General features: G+C 39.8%; 1 protein-coding gene across 2 annotated transcripts; it reads right to left on the bottom strand.

Moving 5' to 3' along the window:
* On the bottom strand, nt 1-19,166 carry dtd1 (D-aminoacyl-tRNA deacylase 1). 2 transcript variants are annotated; one of them, XM_062428100.1, is made up of 6 exons: nt 19,076-19,166; nt 18,583-18,673; nt 17,591-17,826; nt 16,574-16,671; nt 8,210-8,374; nt 1-2,030 (listed from the first exon to the last, which is right to left on the bottom strand). In XM_062428100.1, exons 1-5 carry the CDS (start codon nt 19,146-19,148, stop codon nt 8,219-8,221), a joined length of 654 nt encoding a protein of 217 aa, XP_062284084.1. In that variant the 5' UTR covers nt 19,149-19,166; the 3' UTR covers nt 1-2,030; nt 8,210-8,218. The 2 variants fall into 2 exon arrangements, with proteins under 2 accessions (XP_062284084.1, XP_062284085.1); XM_062428101.1 differs by having other exon boundaries at nt 8,219-8,374.
* Nucleotides 19,167-19,699: the final 533 nt, after the last annotated feature.

Here is a 19,699-nt window from a genome sequence, read left to right as displayed (position 1 = left end):
GCAAGATAGTATAATAATCAAAAGGTCTATAAATAGTACAGTAGGTGTATTTTCATGGGGCCGCAGTCCAGCTTGACCACACTGGTGTCAGTGTTCACTGGTAGTGAAGCACAGCTAGCCCCTCTCCACAGAGGTAAAGTACAGGTAATTGAGACAAACTGACTCATAGTCACTAAGAAGAGACTACTCGATCATAGACATGAAATCGACTACAGCTGAAGCGAGCGGCGTAGCACTATCCCTCCCTACAGTCACAATGATTATTTCCTCTGAGCGGGTCTGACAGGGTGATAAAATGATTCAGTGTTTGACAGACAGACAGGTAACCTTTAAGATTTAAAGTCCAACTGAAATGACATCATACTTTCCTACTTTTGTTTTCAAAATCATGCCAAAAATGTTTAAATCGATTGCCAATATCTTTTCTTTTTAATAGTTGAAGAATAATAGGCCTTTTACAGATATATATGAAGTGCTCCAGTAGCTTCTAAGCATGCAGGTTAGTTCATGTGTTTGACTGACAGCTGAGCAGGTAGAGGTATACAGGGACAGTAAGTAAACAAACGTTGCTAACTGTAGCTTAAAAGTTAAAGACAGACAGTAGCTGTGTCCGAAATCACTCCCTACTTACTATCTAGTGCACTACATTTACCCTTCACCATTTTAGTGTCCAAATGCTCAGTATGTAAATATATCCACTATACAGAGCCACCAATATTCCACCATGGAACCAAAAAAGTAACGTCCATGGCATGTACGCTACTTAATGCTAATAATCCCACGATGCAATGCTCCACATTTTAAAGCTGTGAAAACTATCGTCACAAAAAATCTTGATTTGATGCTAATTATAAAGTGAACTATTTAGTCTTTATTCCCGGTATATAGGGAGTAGTGAATTAGTGAATAAGGGAGTGTTTACGGACACAGCCACTGTTTTATTAGCAGTGGTATTGAAGAGTAAGGATCTAAAGCAACCAATGTTGACATTTGTACTTAAATGTTGTAGATGAGTTGTATGCTGCAGCAGGAAAAAAGGGTTAAAGGTATTTCATTTCAGTTAGACTTTAAAACATACAGGGAGATAATTCAGAAGTACAATGTTTTGTTTTTCCTCGAAAAGATCTGCATGGATTTTCATAACTCATTAAATCACTGACCTTTTTCTCGAGATGACATCAGGCTATTCAATTAATATTTAGTATTCTGAGTCCAGCAGCGAGAACACATGTCAAAGCAGCTCAGCATCACATCTTATTTAGCTGCACTTCAACTCAGCACATCTGCATCTTTAGTCCTAGTAAATACCTCCTAAAAGTGAATTTTGCATGTCTGATGATAATTGTGACAGGTTTAGTATTTATCCCCCAGTCTTTTCATACAAGTCCTCTACAATACCCAATTAATTCAAGATAGACTTTACACATGTTACTACGCCAATTATGAGGTGTCACTGGCTGCTACATTAGCATTGCTTTGATGTTCACGCGGCTGTACAACAAGCCGAGAACTTGGAGTTGAGTTATGCTTCGAGGTTGGTGTCATTACTCTTAGCAAAGATTAAGTGGAAACAGTGGACTGAGAGAGTAGGACAGGTGGGAAGAATCTGAAAGAGAGAGGCAAACAGAAGGAGGTAGAAACCTGAGTAGACAGGCAGTTGGAGGGAAGTAGACAAAGTAAGAGAGCACAGAAACTACAGGACCACATAGTTCAATGCTGCTGTTGGGTCCCATGTCGTCTGTGCACCCTTGCTCAATCTCCCTTCATAAATCTCAGAAAACTGGGCACTGCTTTGCTGCTAGACATTTTCATTTGTTACTTTGTTTACACCTAGCCGGTCCCCATCTAATTTTGGAAGAGAGAGGTTGAGGACACCAGCGAAGAGGGGACGATGATCTGTGACAGGCCCGAGAGTGTCTTGCTGATCTCCAAAAACAGGAAGGACAGTCCACATTCAGGTCTATGAGTCACTGAGGATTAAGGCCTTCTTGAGTAAACTGGGCTCACCGTCATGTCCCCGATAATGACATCTGCATGAGAGAAAACACAACAGAGTCATTTTGGTCTCCTGGTCCAATCAGTGTTAGTCTACTGCGGGAACATTTTGGGTGATTATGAATGAGGAAGTTGACTGATGTTGTTTATGATGCTTTATGACTAATCATAGTGACTAAGGACAATCACAAATGTCACGGGAACATCAATGAGAAACTGAAACTTGCGGTAGACACATATTAACAAGAATATAAACAGTAGTTTGTGATTAAGGTTTGAATATAAAGTCATCACGAATGATTGTCAATAAAGGCTGTGTGCCACTTTATTTTTGTTTTATTGTAAATTAAGAATCGGAAATAATGGTAAATGACTAATGATTGGAGCACTGCCAATAGATTGCAACACTTATGACGTCATGTCAGACAGAGAAAGATTAGGACATGTGGAAAATCACTGAGTTTGAAACCAAGCTCCATCTTAGGTTGAAACACGGATGGGTATAAAAAGGATGCAATTGACAAATATTCATTCAGTGCTTCGACCAGCCGCTTTGCATTGAACTCTGACTGACTCACTGTGTTTTAGACTTTTTCAGGTTCTTTTTTATTGATTGAAAAATATATATTGTTGTGGAAGTCCTCAAGCTTCAACTGACCTAGCTGAACGTTTTTCTCCATGGCACTATAATGAATCAATACTGGCCTAGATGAAGTATTTGGCAGTTTAAATAGTGAGTGTGTAACTTTTTTCCACAAATGACAATATCAGGATGATGGCACAATGAATTTCCCTTCATTAAATCTGTGACATACCAAATAGTCAGCAAAATGACTCAGTAATGTTGGTTACACAGCAACACCAAGAGAGTTCGCCTGCATTAACATTAGCTTGGTGCGCTAAAGGTCAAACCAGACCAGGTAAGGCTGTAGCCACAACACCCCTGAGCACACTGAAACCAGGCTGAACTTTTCATTTCTAAGAGGAATAATGTGTTTTGGCTTTTTTCTGAAAGTTATACAGTCTCACATTAAAGCTACATTATTCTTTTTTTGGGGGCTGCTTTGGGGCAACTAGCTGAACTAGCTAAAAACATGACACCAACATTTTATCACCTTGTAAAACTGTTATGGCTAACATGTCAGCAAAAAGTGGCTTGTTCACACATCAAGACACAGAAAACGTTAGCATTTATTTGGAGTCGACGAATACAAGTCCAATTTTCACCCTCCGTCTACTCCTGAGGGAAATATCTAGCCTTTTAGCGGCTAAATGCTCCACTAGCTTCACCAGCTAGTCGCTAACTTAGTCTCTCTGTTGTTGCTGTGAGTATTTTTATCCACCATAAACAGCTGTGTGCTGTAGCTGATGAAGCAAATGTATTAGAGCAGAGTTGTGGGCCAAGCTGCGGGAGCTGAGGGATGCTAAAACGCTCCGTTGAGGTGAGGGGAAGTGATGAGTCATGTGATAATTCTCTACTGGGTTCACCGCTGCTAGCAACCGGTGAGAGTTCGATAGCCTGTTCGTTTTGGATCCAGGCCCAGATTCGTCAAGCTCAGGCGCAAAGAAATATCTTCTTAAGCCTTTTATCTGTCCTCACTGTTTTTATTAGCAAAATGCAATGGAAAACATATGTAGCAGGCTTCTCGTTTTCAGTTTACCGACACCGGCGCTCGTTTAAATAAGAGACACCGACGGTGGAAGATTAGATCAGTTATAGTTAATTAACCTTCATTCTATAACAGCTAAAGTTTGTGTGTTGTCCTGTTAATGTGCTCTCTGTAGCCGGTGCCAAAGATATTTGTAAGGGAGAGGACACAGTCTGTAACACCACTGTGAATAGAGAGTGGGCTGTGGTTTGTAGTGACCGACAGTGCCAACTCTTCTCTAGAGACATGAGCTTTTAACTAGCTGATCATTCAATTTAAGAATCTGCCAGTTGACCTCTGATTTATACTAACATTTTATTCTGATCAGCTTTAATGTTTTGAATCAGGAACTTCAGTATTCGGAGCCAGTAGATCGTGAAGTAGCTACAGTAGTAGACTTCGGCCGGTGATCAACATTTCGTATATTATGCTGCTTAGTTTGTCGATTTAGTTTTTCTATGTTCTCAGCCAAAAAATGGTGATTAGACATCTTTGAGTTGCAGTTATTTTAGCCTTTAGTTACCTGCAAATGCTGAAAGGTAAACCTAATAAAATGAAATAAGGAAACCATAAGGGTTCAAATATGTCAAGTAGATTTGATACTGGATATGAATTTGATAAAATAATATTGAACCCAATCCCTACTGGTGTCCATTTTCACATTACACGTAGTAATCAGATCCATTGTGTTTAAAAAAAAACAACTGACTAGTCCACTTTTAATCCTGATTAGTACACTTTTTATACAGGGATCTTTCAGGTGGGTAGATATGAATTCAGTGAAAGAGAAGTGATCAAAAGGGAAACTGAAGCCAGCGTTTTATTGGCATACTAGAAATTTTACATGGAGTGTTGTTCCCGTAGCTGGTATTAAATATAAATAAGGAGCAACATTGTGAAAGCAGATATAAATTAAAAATAGAAGTTATGTCTACTCTACTGGATATATGTCTGACAGGTCTGTAATAGGTGATTTGGTGACAATTAGAACCAGCAATTGCTGATGTGGGTATGAAATTGCGGTCTGACGAGCGACGGAAACCTTCTTGTGAGCTGTTTATATCAAAAATTAGAACATTGCAGACGGGAAGGAAGGAAGGAAGCAAGGAAGATGGGAGACGATAACGGAGGACTGTCACAAATTACTCATTTGGAGGAAAGCGTGCGGCGCTCATGTTTAAGTCATGCAAAGCAAACCCTGGGAGCACCGATTCCCTCTTTAAAATATGCAGCGACAGAGCCGAGCAAGCAAGCCCCTTGTCTGACATCTCTCTTACATCCAAATTTCCCTCTTCCTCCCACCGCAGCACGCATTATCCAAAAGTGCTGCGTGTGCACTCCCCTACTCGCACACCCAGAAATGAAAAAAAAACCCAACCCAAATAACTTTCGACTTATCAAACTAATTTTATTCTGCTTATTCTTTCATTCCTCCTCTTTTTTATTTTATTTACCCCTCTTTTCTCTCATCTCCCTCACTCCAGACCAAAAAAAAGGCCTTATGTAACAAGGTGCTGAAGCCTTCATGTCTTGGGGCACATATTTACCCAGCATGCACTTGGGTATTACAGCACAAGGCCCCCCCTGCAGTAGAAGAGTATGCGATAGGACTACAGGCTTACATAGTCCCACATGGGACAGTGTACAGTATATGTGTGTTTATAGAGGCTTGTAGAACAGACAAAGCAGTAGATATAAATAACGCTACACACACCTCACTGCTGCATTTATTGTCCTGCTGTCAGACATGTTTATATAACTAACCCTACAAATGCATCTATGTGTAAGCGTGACCGCCGTTCAAAAAAAAAGAATGAAAAAAAAAGGTCCAGGCCACGGTGCCAGTTTGACGGCGTATCCGTTTATGTGCGCCCTTGCCAGAGAGTTCACATGGGGAGAGAGGAGCCGTGCCACAGGAGCCGGCAGCAGCAGCAGCAGCAGCCTCAGCAGGGAGACCAGAAGGGGCACGGAGGGAGCTGAGTCAATGCCTCCCCCGTCTCTCTACTCTCCCAGAAACTCGTCTGTTTTTGCACTCGTAAACAAATACTGAGGGCAAATAAGAGCAAACTCCTCCTCCTCCTCCTCCTCCTCCTCCCCCTCTCAGCTTCTCATCCCCTGCAATATGAACCACAGAGTAAGAAACAAACAGGTCTGTCTCTCGTGAGCGTTGCCGAGTTTCACCGCAATGTCAACAATAACAGAAGAGAGAGAGAGAGAGAGAGAGAGAGAGAGAGAGAGAGAGAGAGAGAGAGAGAGAGAGAGAGAGAGAGAGAGAGAGAGAGAGAGAGAGAGAGAGAGAGAGAGAGAGAGAGAGAGAGAGAGAGAGCAGGCGTGAGACGAGAGAGTGGAAAACAGAGACGCCGAGGTGGATGTGAACAATAGGTAGAATAGAGGAGGACTGGAACTGCTTTTTAAAGCTGCCTTATTGGACATGACACAATACACTAATGCAATAAATGGGATGGAAGTATTTGGGGGACAGCTATATTTGTTGACAATGAAAAAAAAAAAGAAAGAACTGCGCAATTTCCTGCAAAGCTTGGCTGTATGTTTTCTATTTCAGGTCTCTCTCAGGTTTCTAAGAGCCAAATTGAAGACTTAAAGACTTTGCTATAACATCTGTTATAACCCTAACCTCTAACCCTAACCTCCAGTGTTAGGGTGAGGATTTTAAGAACCCCAAAATATAATATATACCCAGAATATAAGACCATAAGAAAAACTTCAAATTATAAGAAAAACAACCAAAAAGTGTAAAGTTACAGTAAAGGTCATTTCAGGCTTGGAATCTGCATCATTGATGGCTTCATTTTAATGGTTTTTGGGCTTTCAAGCATGGGTCCCCATTACATAAATGTTTTGTAATGGCTTCATTCAAGACCTGAAAGGATCGTTACACATGAAACTGTAATTCCGGTGTAATATTTGGCACTTGGTGTACTGCAGGGAGCCGCGGCACTGCTTAAAAAAGAGCAAGGAGCTGGAAAAATGATGACATGAAGGGAAAAGGAGGCTTCTCGCTTCTCTCATAGGCACAGGCTGCAAAATGCATATTAAAACTTGTTTCGTAGATGAAGACTTAATTAATAATCTTAGTTATCAAAAGGAATCAACATATTTTCCTCATCAATTTTATGTTTTATTAAAGGATACTGCTGCCTCCTTTATAACGGTTGGGACTCTCTTTGAATTCCTGTTTGCTCGCATGCTGTATGTAACTGTTTCCTAGGTACTGCAGTCATAATATTAAAATGTAGGCATGGATGAAAATTGAAAATTTAGGGAGATTGATGGTCTGTTGATAATGTGGTTTTTTGGTTTTGCGCCTCACTTTGAAAAGTGAACAAGACCAGGTTTGACGTGAGAAAGAAACTCTTTGACGATTATGCCGTGATTGGCTCACTCACACTATTCTGTGTTTTATTAAAGCTGCACCGATCAATATGTGCATATCAACAATGGAAAAAATGACCATGTGAAATGTGAAAGATGTTTGTCATAGTGTTGAACCCACAGAAGATTATAACCATAGTTTGCAGCATACTGCTCATTGTTTTGGTTTTACAGCTGTTTCCAGCAGCTGTTCTTAGCAAAAAAAAACCTCTAACTCTAACCCTACTGTACGCTACCTGCCCAGCACCAATCCATACAGACAAGGTTAACAACCAGCTGGGGAACTTAATGGAGCATATATCAGCTAAAGAGCCAGATATATGGATATTAAAAAGTCACCAATGTAGCTTTAAGCTGTATATTTTCTTTGTGAATAAAAAATACCAATTAACTGGATAATTTATTACCACATGCTTAAGAACAGGGAATAATATGCGCATTTACACGCATGTACAATCAGTACTGCTTCCAGTATACCACACAAACACACACACACACACCTGACCTGGACAACTGACAAACTGCACTTCTTGATGTACACTACTGTGCAATATTAGTATTTCAGGAGTAATATTGCTTTCAGTTCAACTGTATATCATTCTCACTTTAAAATCTTTACAATATCAATATCACCCTCACTGACAACACCAATATTCCTCTTGACATACTGTTACTTTTTTTCCCCCTGTTGTTCATATTGCTTGTTTACTTACTTATTTATTGGTCTTTATACTTTTTATTGATGCTCTTTCTATGTTTACTATCCACTTTGCTGCTGTAATGCTGTAAATGTCCCCATTGTGGGACTAATAAAGGATTATCTTATTCAATTCCGTCTGTGTTGTAAATATTACAGTAACAATAGTTTCTACAACCTATTAAGCCTGCTGTCGTTACTGTTAAAGAGAAGTGATTTGGCTTCAAACATGAAAGTGATACTTTAAATTGCCAACAGTACATTTCTGTAATAGAGTGCAGGTCTGAAAGGGGCTAAAGAAACATGATGTTCGCTTGACATTAGAAAAAAACAACATGGCTGGTATTTTGTATTGACTCTAAATACTCAAATTACATGTGTTAAGTTATCAGGTGTGTGTCTGACCGTGTAGTGTAGTGTAAGCAATTGCACGCATTTCTGTTTTTGTGTGTCCATCTCCAAAAGGCTCCCTCACCCTGCTGACCTAGGGCTCCCTCTCTGAAGACACGTCGCCCTCCGCCCCACTGCTGGCGTTGTGGTCCTGTCGGGAACGCATGGCGCTCTTCTCCCTGCTCGATTCCGAGGGGCCCTTGGAGCGTGTCTTCTCTTTCCTCTGCTGCTGCTTCTCCTGCTTCGACAGCTGAGGAAACACACAAGAAAAAAACAGGATGGCTTGGTTCATGAATAAATTCTTCATCCATGGTTTCTTTTATGTGCCCTTAACGTGAAAAACCGCGTTGAAGCAAATGACAAAACGATATGTATAGGACACGTGTTGTGAATAATACATAGAAAAGCTTGGGTATGTGCCTTAAAATTGCTCTTCGGAAAGTGCTCCAGTTTACGTTCAATTTGCCTCTTCTATCTCTACTTCCTCAAGTCCTTTTTTTCCACAGAGCATGCTTGAACATGAAGCATCCAGCTGCGAGGTTTTTTCATCTATGAAAAATGGTGAGCCTAGAAAGAAGCCCCTGCTCTTTGATTTCAGAGTGAAAAAATAATATTCACCACCGATGCTGCCAACACGCTTCCTACAACCCCTTTGGAAGCACTGATGTATCTCAGAAATACTTTGTACCTAGTCAGTCCCTTTCATCAGTTTTGAGGTGTATTTTGTATATTTTATTACACATAATTTATAGTTTGCACTAGAAAGAGAAAAAAATAACAATGAAGTGAAAGGTTTGATGTAGTGGCCGGATTTTAAAAAGAAAAATGAATGCTTGGAATAAAAAAGAATTGAAAAGAACTGTTCATTGTGAGTCTTACAATGTTATAGGAATGGAACACTAAATCAGTGGAGTACTCTTTTAAAGGCCTTGAAAATCTAGCTCACAGTTTCTTGCTTTGAGTGATGAGGTCATAGATGAGCACAACATTTCCTGCCAAAGTTCTAACAGTTTTGGACATTTTTACTTGAGGGATTTCTGTATTTGTGTTTTTCTCGATGCTCCCCTCACTGGTTTGAGATGGGCAGAATTCAGCCAGGCATGTAGCTCCCAGTCTGAAAAGTAAAGCCAATGTGAAATGGCCTTAAACCTGCATTTTTTTCTAATGGGCTTCAGGGGGCGATTCCACTGGTTTCAAAAAGAAGTCTGATTGTATGGAAGTCTTTGAGAAAATGACCCCAATGAACAGTTTCCTAATACGTTTATGGTTTTAATCGCTAGTTTTAAGTCTTTTTCGATACATACTGATGTTCATTTTGTAAATTATGGTCCTATTTAAAGTAAAATTGATGATAAGGCAGGGTATGCTTTAGTGGGTGGCTAACTTGTGACTGACAGGTTGCTACGATGGCAGTAAAGTTGATCATATGATATAACTATGGCGTAACCTGAGATTCACAGATTATAGGCGTAGCTGCTGCTATTTCATAGTGTGTTTTCAGTTCATTAAAGATCATTTTAACATTTTGGTCACCAAAAAATGTGTTGTTCAGCATTTGGTTGTACTAAAAGATCCTCTAAGGAGTTGGATGTTCAGTATTTCGGGTAAGTACATTTTGTTTTAAATGGTTTTAAATTGTTTTGGCAAGTGACAATGATCATTAGCATTATCACAGTTAACCATACACGGCAAATGCGCCATGCTAACCATGCTAGCATCTAGCTCTATGGTCAGCTCCACCAATTATGGTCAAGTTTGGCTTCAAAAAATCAAAGATGGTGATGGTCAAACCCAAGGTGGTGACGGCCAAATTGCTCAACAATTCAAAACAACAGTCCACAAATCAATGGATGACATCACGGTGACTACATCCTTTTTTTCTTTTTCTTTTCTTTTTTACATTCAATGGGTTCAGCTGGAAAAAGGTGATTTCTGAGTGTTAGACTCTTAACAAATAAGATCTACAGATATTTTTTACAAACGTAAACTTCAATTGTTGTTTAAATCATGAATATTTCATGTTTTTGCAAAATGTTTAAGATACGAAATCCAGTTTTCAGGGGCTTTAACTATAAAAAATAATAACAAGCATTGACATTTTCAGTGTGTGAGTCTTTGCTTTTTCTTCAAGTCAAGTAAAATATCTATTAATGGAAAGATCATCTATGCCTGAGCTGCAGCTGAAACTTTATCAGTTTGTGTCCCTGGTGGCTCAGCAGGCTGCGGTGCCCACCATGACCATCCTGCATCATGACTTGCAGATCATGACCTTTGCAGTATGTTCAGTATTCGCTCACAGGTCCTGCAACATGCATGCAAATTAGTACAATTAATGAAAGCAAGAAGCTGGAACTCGTGAACGCCGAAGACAAGCACTCTACATCTGACATGACCACTTCTATTCCCTCCTCGTTCGGAGCTATTCTGAGTTGTCATATGATCACTTCAATGAGTCTATTGTTGTGACAGCCCGCGCTGCATTCACAGTGCCACTCAGCACGACTAGTCACTACTCTTATCAAACCCCCTCCACCTCCTCCTCCTCCTTCTTTCTCATTGTATTCTTCACGGTCCATAAAACACCACAACAGTAAAGATGAAGTAGGTATGCCACCCGTCATCTGAAAAAAAGCCTGTAAACACCAGATGCTAAAACTTTTATGGCTGCTGGAGAAATATTTATGAACTAAATGTCATGTTAAAAATCCAAAAGCATTGCGTAAGACATTACATTATTCAAAGCGTGAGTCAAAGATATTTAAAAAATCTGTGTTATTCCCATTTGAACCCATTAACATGCTGTAGTATCAAACTAGGCCTACTGTCTTAGTTGTTGATATCAAATCTGGCACATAAAAAGCCCAGTGGAGATGCATACCCTCAACATCAAACCTGACAAGTTTCTTTCTTTGCCGTAAAGTAATCATCACTTCAAACTCTAATGTTAGGACCGCATTCAAACACAAAACAGCCAACTACAACCAGATAAAAGCCTGACCTAACATGATCAAACATTATGTAATTTCTGTGTATGCTGGGTTTCGGCCCGGAGCCCAAAACAACACAACAAAATGCACAAACAGTCAGGTGAACAAACAGAAAAACTCTCGCCCCTGTGCTATCGACCCCTGCCTTTCTGCGTCCCAAAGAGAACATCCAAACAGGATGATTTTCATTGCTCTGGATAACACCATTGTTTGCTGGCCGCTTGACCCTGCTGTGGACTAAATCCCTGATTCATGGAAAGAAAGGAACAGTGTCTGTTGGCCATTGCTTCATTTTCCCCCCCCGTGCCAAGCTTAGCCTATTGGCTGGCCTTTTATCCCTCATGTTCAGCCTTGGCTTTGGCTCCTCAGCCCCCACAGCAAAACATCCCAAACAGACAAGATTAAAATTCTGAGGACTGCTTAATATCCCTCCCTTTGGGCCAGCGAGCCAAGCCCACCGAGGGGAGAGCAGCCAAAGCCGGCCCGTAGCCAAAGCATAAGGACGTTGGCCGGATTCCACGGAAGTGACCAGAATCGATTCAGGAAGACGGATAGAGTAGCTCCTTTCAAATGTGTGGAATAATAGGGTGAGAGAGGTGTATCAGAGTCTATTAAGTATTTGTATTTCATTCAAACGGTTTAATATCTCCATTACTTCGCTGGTGGCCTTTATAACATTGTTTAGTTTGACTGAAATGTAGCTATTTATGATGTTTTATTCAAAAACAGATATGTAGGGCTGCAGTAAACCACATTTTTTTGGTTTGGTATTATTAATAAATAACATGTATGCATGACATACATACAAATATCAAATAATAAAATTAAACATGCATTGCAGATTGTCATTATAAATTAATTCCCACCCAGGGGAGCAAGGGGCAAGTGAAGCTTACACCTGCAGTGAAAGATTTTGCCCACTTGGGGGCAGCAGAAACAAGTTGTAAACACAACATTGACATATCGGCAGCTTTTAAGTCGATAAAGAGAGAAGTTGTTAGCGAACATTCAGCAATTACATGCAATATATACATATATATATTTTCATAGGTTCATTTGTTTTTTATTAATATTTAAAATTATTCATTTCCCAGTGAAGTTTATTGTTTATGTGCACTTATGTTATTTTATACAATAAAGTTGATTGTTAAAATGTAAAATATCATGCCATCTTTGTCATAAGTGTTTGATTATATTCTCTGCAAGATTATCAGCCACAAAAATCCAGTATCGATCAGGCCTTAATTAACCTGATGAACAAAAAAACCCAACAATAGTCACTCTCTTTTAGCTCTGTTTGTGCTCTCTACCAACTCCTGAGGGTAGTTTCTGACTCTTTAGCTGCTAAATACTCCATTATGTTCACCAGCTAGTCTACGCTGTGTCTGGTGCTGAGCATGTACAGTGGCTTTCCAAGAGCTTCTTCTCTGAAAAACAGCTGCCTGCCGTGCCATGGCTAAAGATGACTCTATGAGAGCGTTGAGAGTGAACCAGAACAGTAAAGTTGCAGCCAGACAGCTATACAATCAACTGAAACTCACTATGAAGCTCCATAAAGCCAAGAGGAGCTGCAGGGTCACTGATAATTCTCTGTAGGTTCATCACTACGAGTTACACATCTCACATTGCACTTTGTCATTTAATACATTGTCATTAGAGAACATTTTGATTATAGCTGCTTTAAGTTAATAGATCTTTTTTACAATTGATATTTTGACTTGTCAAACACCGGTTATTCAATCCTGGACCACAGACATCATTCATGTTGGTTCTACCTGTGGTTTTCCTGATTATGTTGCCAAAAAGCTATCAAGAGTCAGGTTAGCAATAGAATCATTCAGAAAGCAAACAAAGTGTAAAGTTTGATAAGGAAGAAAAGAAAATGGTAAAAAAAAACAACCAAAAAACAGCCAAGTCCAAACTGACTACACTGTCAGTGTAGCAGGAGAGTCTTCTGTCTTAGTCTCGAAAGCCTGTTTGCATAAGAGAAACTAATTAAACTAATGCTGCTACTGATTGATTAAAAAAGCAGCATTTTGGGTTCCAAAAGATGGAATCATTTCATTGATTAATTGTTTGATTTATAAAATGACAAAAATAGATAAAGATACCTATCATTACTGTTGGGTAATTTAATATAAACTTTTTTATTTAATAAAAGAAGCGAAACAAGCCGTACAAGAAAATTGCTTCAATCAAAAATTCACAAACTTTGCTTAAATAAGAAACTGTCTAATCAAAGAAATACATGGCTACAAATCTGATCTTATTCAAGATATCCTGTCGTGTCCATCAAAGCTTCCCAGAGCCCAAGATGACGTCAAATCAACTGATTTATTGACTGACTGTTCATTTCAGCAATGTATTTTTTTATTCCAAAAGAAACGAGAACATGAGAGCCTGTCTAGTAGTCAAAGCTTACACTCTGCATGTACTGAGAAATGAGATGACATTAACCCTATCTGATCTCACAGTACAGCTTTAGAATGGAGAAATTCATTTAAAAAAGGAGGCGTCCTGGTTTGACCCTCTATTTTTCTGTGGTGTACAGTATTATTGAAGGGGTCAGAGACTAAAAAATCATGCTGGTAGAGTCCTGACCGGCTCCCACAGGGAGTCAGGTACTGCAGACGGTGAGCATCAAGTGGAAACTGCGAGCTTCCTGACGCCTGTGCATGCAGGATTGTACTGCCAATCATCTGAAGCCCACACGCAACACCCTGTCACCCACACACACAAGCACACACAGACACAGACTTACACTTGACTTAGCCAAATCTGGGGGCTTTCAGCTTCGCAGTAGGGGTGTCAGAGTGAGAACACAGTGAATCAGTCGTGCTCCACAAGGCCATGGAAGAGGCGACGATGGCGGACGTCAATCTTAACAAGGCTGTGATTATTGATGTCTGGGTTTTTAAAGTTATTTTATGCCTAAGTTTCCAATTACAACTTAAGAAAGACAGGATGCTTCATCACAGTATTTAGCATGTAGTAGTTTACAATGTAAGGGTGAAACATACAAGGTGTGTGTCTAGCTAGGAAGTAGTTTGAAAGTATTGAGTGCTGTATGTACAATCGTTGAGTGAGCATGTTCTTGTTAACTTAATGTATCATTTCAAATCTAAAGCAGGTAAGTTAGTATTTCCAGTGAAAGTCAGGAGTGGTCATGAAATTCTTTTAAAGCTGTATTAACTGTTTTTTTGGCCACTTGGGGGCAGCAGAGCAAGTTGTAAACACATTAACAAAGATCACCTTATAAAGTTGGTATGAAAAACATTTTAGTAAATACTGGAGTTGTCTATTCAAACAACCAATAGATATGGAGCAACTTAAAGGAGCAAGTCACGTATTCACTCTTCTTTTAGGCTGTTATGGTGTCCATCAACTTTTAAGAACAGGATCAGGACATAACCTAGTATGTCAATATGTGAAATTGTGGCCAGTTAGTTACAGGGATAGTCAGTGATAGTGTCTATAATGTGAATTCCTGGAGATTAAATGTTCATCTACAATTGTCTGTAGTGGTCACATTAATATTTGTTGAAGTAGCATATCACATGACATGTTTAAGCTATGGTTGAGAAAAAAAACAGGTTACAAATCCAGTTGCAAGAACCTGCCAAGGGACTGCAGATGTAAATGAGCTTCAAGCTAACTCTGGTACAATACATCAAATATTTATGTTTAATATTGTACACGGTCCATTTACAAATAAATTACATTTTTAAAAACATTTTCCACTCCTATCTTGAGATGTTTGATTCGAAGGAGAACTTATGACTAATTATGAATATTCTAATGTTAATGGAGATCTCTTTCATCTGTTTCACTCTCGTGTTTTTCACTCTGCATTGAGTGTTTTGTCAGACTGATGCTTTCTTTGGTTGCTTTAACTGTGCACTCCCCTTTTCTGCCTCTTTCCTGGTTGATGATCATGGAGGCTGCAGTGGAAATTGTAAATGAAAGTTTTGTTTGCTTTTTGGGTGCAGATTCAGGAGGCTTATCTCCACCCAGTTACTACAGTTACAATCAAATCAAGCACACTTGCAGAGCAGCCGCCCCACACTAAACTGATATAACAGCTACATGAGGCGCATGTTTTACTTGTAAGACTTGTGTTTTAATGCTGTTTTTCATTGTTTGTGATGTGAAAACGTCAGAGAAATAAAAAGCTTGTGTTCTGGTATTAGTTCAGTTATAAAATCCAAACACACCTCACAGTGTCTCTCCTGCCGGCTGATGACAGCACTGTCAGCTGGAGAGTTGATCACACTGGAGGTTAGAGGAGGAGACGGTAGAGACGCTGGTATGTGTCTGTTTAAACAGGAGTTTAACCGACTTCTCTGCATTTAACACCACAGCTGTGTGTGTGTCAGAGCTCAGAGCAGGAAACACAGTCACTCTACGTTGTGCTGCTGCTCTCTTCTTCCATCATCTCACACTGATTCTCTTTGAAAAAGCAACGGCCGATGGGGACATTCCCACACTCGGGCCGGCTGACCAATGACGTAACTTCATAACTCACAGACAACCATGGTTATAGGGCTGGTCCATGGCCTGTCCAGCCAAAACTATCTGGCTGTTAGGCACCTAGACACTAACTGTGTCTGTCTGTGGTTTGAAGCTGGACAGGAAATGTACTGCAGGTGTGTCGGAGGTTTTTCCTGTGAAAACATCTGTCTGCTGCAGCTGGAAGTGACCCTGATGAAAGTGGAGTTTTTTGGGCTGGAAAACCAAAACAATGAACTAATAGAGGGTGAGGAGGACTGCAGAGTCAGGTGATAATCTTTCATTGGCTCATCACTCTTTCACATTAAACATATTCATCTCATCTGTTGTTAACATTTTTTTTTTTAAAAGATATCTGCAGCTTTAATGCTCATAATAAATGCTTTCCCACACTATACACTACTTCAGTTCATGTTAATTGTAATTCTGATAATTAGTTTATAGGCTACATTTTTTATATTTTTGAGACTTGTTTATCAACATTAATACATTTTTGTGTTGTTTACAGTCATTTTTATACTCTTTTCATTAACAGGGAAGATTACTGTTTAAAATAATCTGTTATATTTTAGACTTATTTTGTCTTCATCAGCTCTGTACATATCTTGGGGACAACTCTTTGATAATCAAATGAAAAGAAAATCTTATTAATCTATAAAAAAAATATGGTAAATCCACTTTTTGTCACCCTGTAACTTAATGCATCATTTACACCAAAACACACGGTATGCAAGTGAAATCAGAGCTGGCAGAAAATGAAGTCCAATCATTTTCTAACACAACAGAAAAGCAAATATCACCACCTAGTGGTTCAAAACCAGAATTAAAAGGACTCCTTGAAAAGTGGGATCAGAATGACAGTTCATAGAGAGCTGCAGCTGATTCTCATGTTTGTAAGAAAGCACAGTGGGGTAACGGAGAATGTGGATGTGTGGATTTATACTCTCTAGTACCTGTTTGGGGTCTGTGGGACCAGCAGGTGATGACAGCTCGATGGTAACAGGTCCGTCGTTTTGAATCTGGACCTGCATGTGGGCCCCAAACGCCCCATCTACAAACACAAGACAAAAAGACAATTTATTAATCATAAAGAATGAGCACTGACAACCAAAACCTAAAGAAAGTAGATCCATTCATCTCAGTGACACTGCATCTTAACATTAAAAGGCAGTAAACATTAGGCTTTGGCAGGCGATGTATCATGAGGATGTAGGATAGCGTGGCGTCTTGAGACATTGGGGACAAAAGCTGAAGGGGCCTGCAGGAGGACAGCAAGTTTCAACTTAAATGTTCTCCTTTTCTTCCACTGGGTCTGCGAGATTAATGACACCATCTGCACAATGAAGCTGTGGGCCGCGGCGGAAAAAGCGCTACATCATCATTTCCCCTCTCTTGGGGGGGGGACTAATTAGGAAGCCTTATGCCTCCCTTGCTGGGACAAGGTGTTCTCCGCACCTGCTCCCTGGTGGGCTGACCCAATTCACTGCCACCGTCACCGCCACCGCCACGGCGTCACAGCGCTGATCATCCACACCAACTGCCATAACCTTACACTGAGATGGGAATACAGGCAATTAAATAGCAGGGGAGGGCAGGGCAGTGATCCTAACTTATAAGCGAATGGCTTATAAGACACTTTTGTTTTTAATTAGCTTGGAAACAAGTATCTGTGAACAATCAGGCGTTTTTTTAGCCCATCTTGTACTGAAGCCTCCTGGGACTCCTGTTCAAACTCACCTCACAGTTTGACCTCCACGAAGTCTAATTATTTTTATTCTCTTATTTCACAAAGTCTGTCATCTTCTCAAGAACAAAAAGAGTTACTATCAGCTAGAATATCTGACCCATGTGTAACATTAGAATTTTTTTTAGAACTAAAAAGGACAAATTCGGACACACAAATTAAGTGCAGAACAGTGGAAACATACCGTTACAGGACTATAAATGGGCTCTGTCATCAGTTCACCCACCTTTGATGAGCTCGGGCTTGTAGGTGCTCCTCATGTTCTCCAGGATGCTGTTGTAGAAAGGCTGAGCCAGCTCTGCGGGCATGGCTGAGTGAAAGTCTGGCTTGTTGCCCTTCAGTATGCACTGCAGGGTGAACTGGCTCACACACAGCACCTCGAATTCCCGGTCCATGACGCTTTTGCTCCACGCTCGCCCGTTGTCGTCCTCAAACAGCCGCAGGTTCAGGATCTTGCGTACTCTGAAAACACGGAGAGGGGGTAAAAAAACACATTTTATCCCTACAATGATACACAAAGTCTTAGATGTTTAGGAGTATGTTTCACATTGGTCCAAGCAACCTGTTGATTTCAGTTGCTTGAGTAGTGTGGTATGCATTATGTCAGATTCAAGATTTTATTGGTGTTATTTGTTACATGCTTGTACAATATGTTCAGACTAATGCAGGGCGGCATACTCTTGAGGCTGTGATAAAAGGCCTGGAACACAATACAGAATAATAATTCAATAAGAGTATAAATTAGATTAGACAAAGAAACATAAAGACTCGCCATAATTTGAGGTTTATCTATTTATTTACCTGTTCATTTAAATCAATACATAAATTGTATTTCTTGACAGAAAAGGACTAAATACAAGTTTCAAAGCCTTCTCCAGACTGCTAGAAATAAAACTCAGCAAGAAAATGCTGAAGCCTTTTTATTTTGCTGTCCAGAGAGTGGTTAAATTTAAACCCTTTGAGTCTAAAAATACTAGAATCAGCTTAAAAAAAACCACACAAAAAAACCAAGTGCTGGTTTTTAACTGTAGACTGATGATATGACCTCAGCATCCTCATGGTACCTGCATGGTTTATGTTAATTGAATAAAAACATGCAAAACCTCTTATGGTACATGAATGTTTGACCCCTTTAAAAGTACAAGACATGTAATGACTTGGGAAATTATTGATATACAAATTTCCCTCCTCCACACACTCCCTCCTCCACACACTCACATGTAGTCAGCATCCCTCTGGGTGTCTTCCACAGATATACCCAGCAGCACACACAGTCCTCGTCCTATTGAGCTGATCTGCTCCTCTCCCACTGCAGGAAAACAGGAAAATGTTGATGAGTGAGTGAAACACTGCTGCTGCTGCCATTCAGTGACCAGCAGCCATTACTGACAGGTGACAGACTGAATGACGTCAGTGTGTGTTTGTGTGTAGAAATCAGCCAGGAGTGAGGTCTGTCATTCAGCTGTCAGTACCACCGACTTCCAAAGTACACATTCACTACCTGCGGTGTTATAACATTAACTGGTTTCCTCCCCAGAGCTTTAGCATCCTGCTAGCTGAGTGTCTGTATGTTTGTATGGGAGTGTCACGCTAACCTAGCCGGATGAGCTAACCTGTGTGGCACGCGTCAATGAAAGAAAGCTGCGAGCCTCGGCTAAGCTACGCTCGCAAAGACGTCTAAAGCTTCGCTCTGTTTAAAATAGGCGCCTACCTGTCACTGTCGCCCTGTTCACCCTCTGAATGATAGCTTTCATTGTTGTTGTGGTTGTACTGGTCAGCACCATGCATTTATAATAAGACCAACTTCCGAGTTACCCACAATGTGGATAGGACGTTGTCGCCCTCTGGTGGCTCAATGTAACAACACACATCCTCCTACTTTTTCAGGAGGTTAGCTGGGACAAAAAGGTTTTAGCAAGTCATTTTACAGTAATGCTAAATGAGTAAGTAGTAAATTAGTACAAATCTGACTTGTATATTAATTTTTTTGTTTTTAAATTTTATTTCAAACTTACTACTTACTACATTTACACCTATACTGGTTACTAAGCTTTAAGAAAACTGCACTGAGTATATAACATAAAGTGTATTGTTATAGACTAAATTCAATTTGTTAATGCAACAACATAATATTCTGATAGTATTTCAATAATATATAATAATACAATTTCAGGCAGGCCATTTTGCCCACATAGTGAGCACTTTAACTTTTGTAATTTGAGTAGTTTTACTTATATTACATGCATACTTTTAAAAGTATGTAAAAAAAAATATTCCATTACAAGTAAAAGTACTGCATTCAAAAGTTGCTTAAGGATCCAAATACTTGCTCCAT

Source organism: Scomber scombrus, chromosome 2 (genome assembly GCF_963691925.1).
Source record: "Scomber scombrus chromosome 2, fScoSco1.1, whole genome shotgun sequence".
Classification (NCBI taxonomy): Eukaryota; Metazoa; Chordata; class Actinopteri; order Scombriformes; family Scombridae; genus Scomber; species Scomber scombrus.
The sequence above is the reverse complement of the archived record's forward strand: the minus strand, read 5'-3'. Positions and strand labels throughout refer to the sequence as shown.

Bases quoted from the DNA above. Each gene is read 5' to 3' on its own strand.
- dtd1 (XM_062428100.1), bottom strand. From the start codon at position 19,148: ATGGTGCTGACCAGTACAACCACAACAACAATGAAAGCTATCATTCAG. The intron at 18,674-19,075 runs GTAGGCGCCTAT...GTTTTCCTGCAG, and splicing joins GAACAGGGCGACAGTGACAG to TGGGAGAGGAGCAGATCAGC. The intron at 16,672-17,590 runs GTGGGTGAACTG...TTGTGTTTGTAG, and splicing joins CAAGCCCGAGCTCATCAAAG to ATGGGGCGTTTGGGGCCCAC.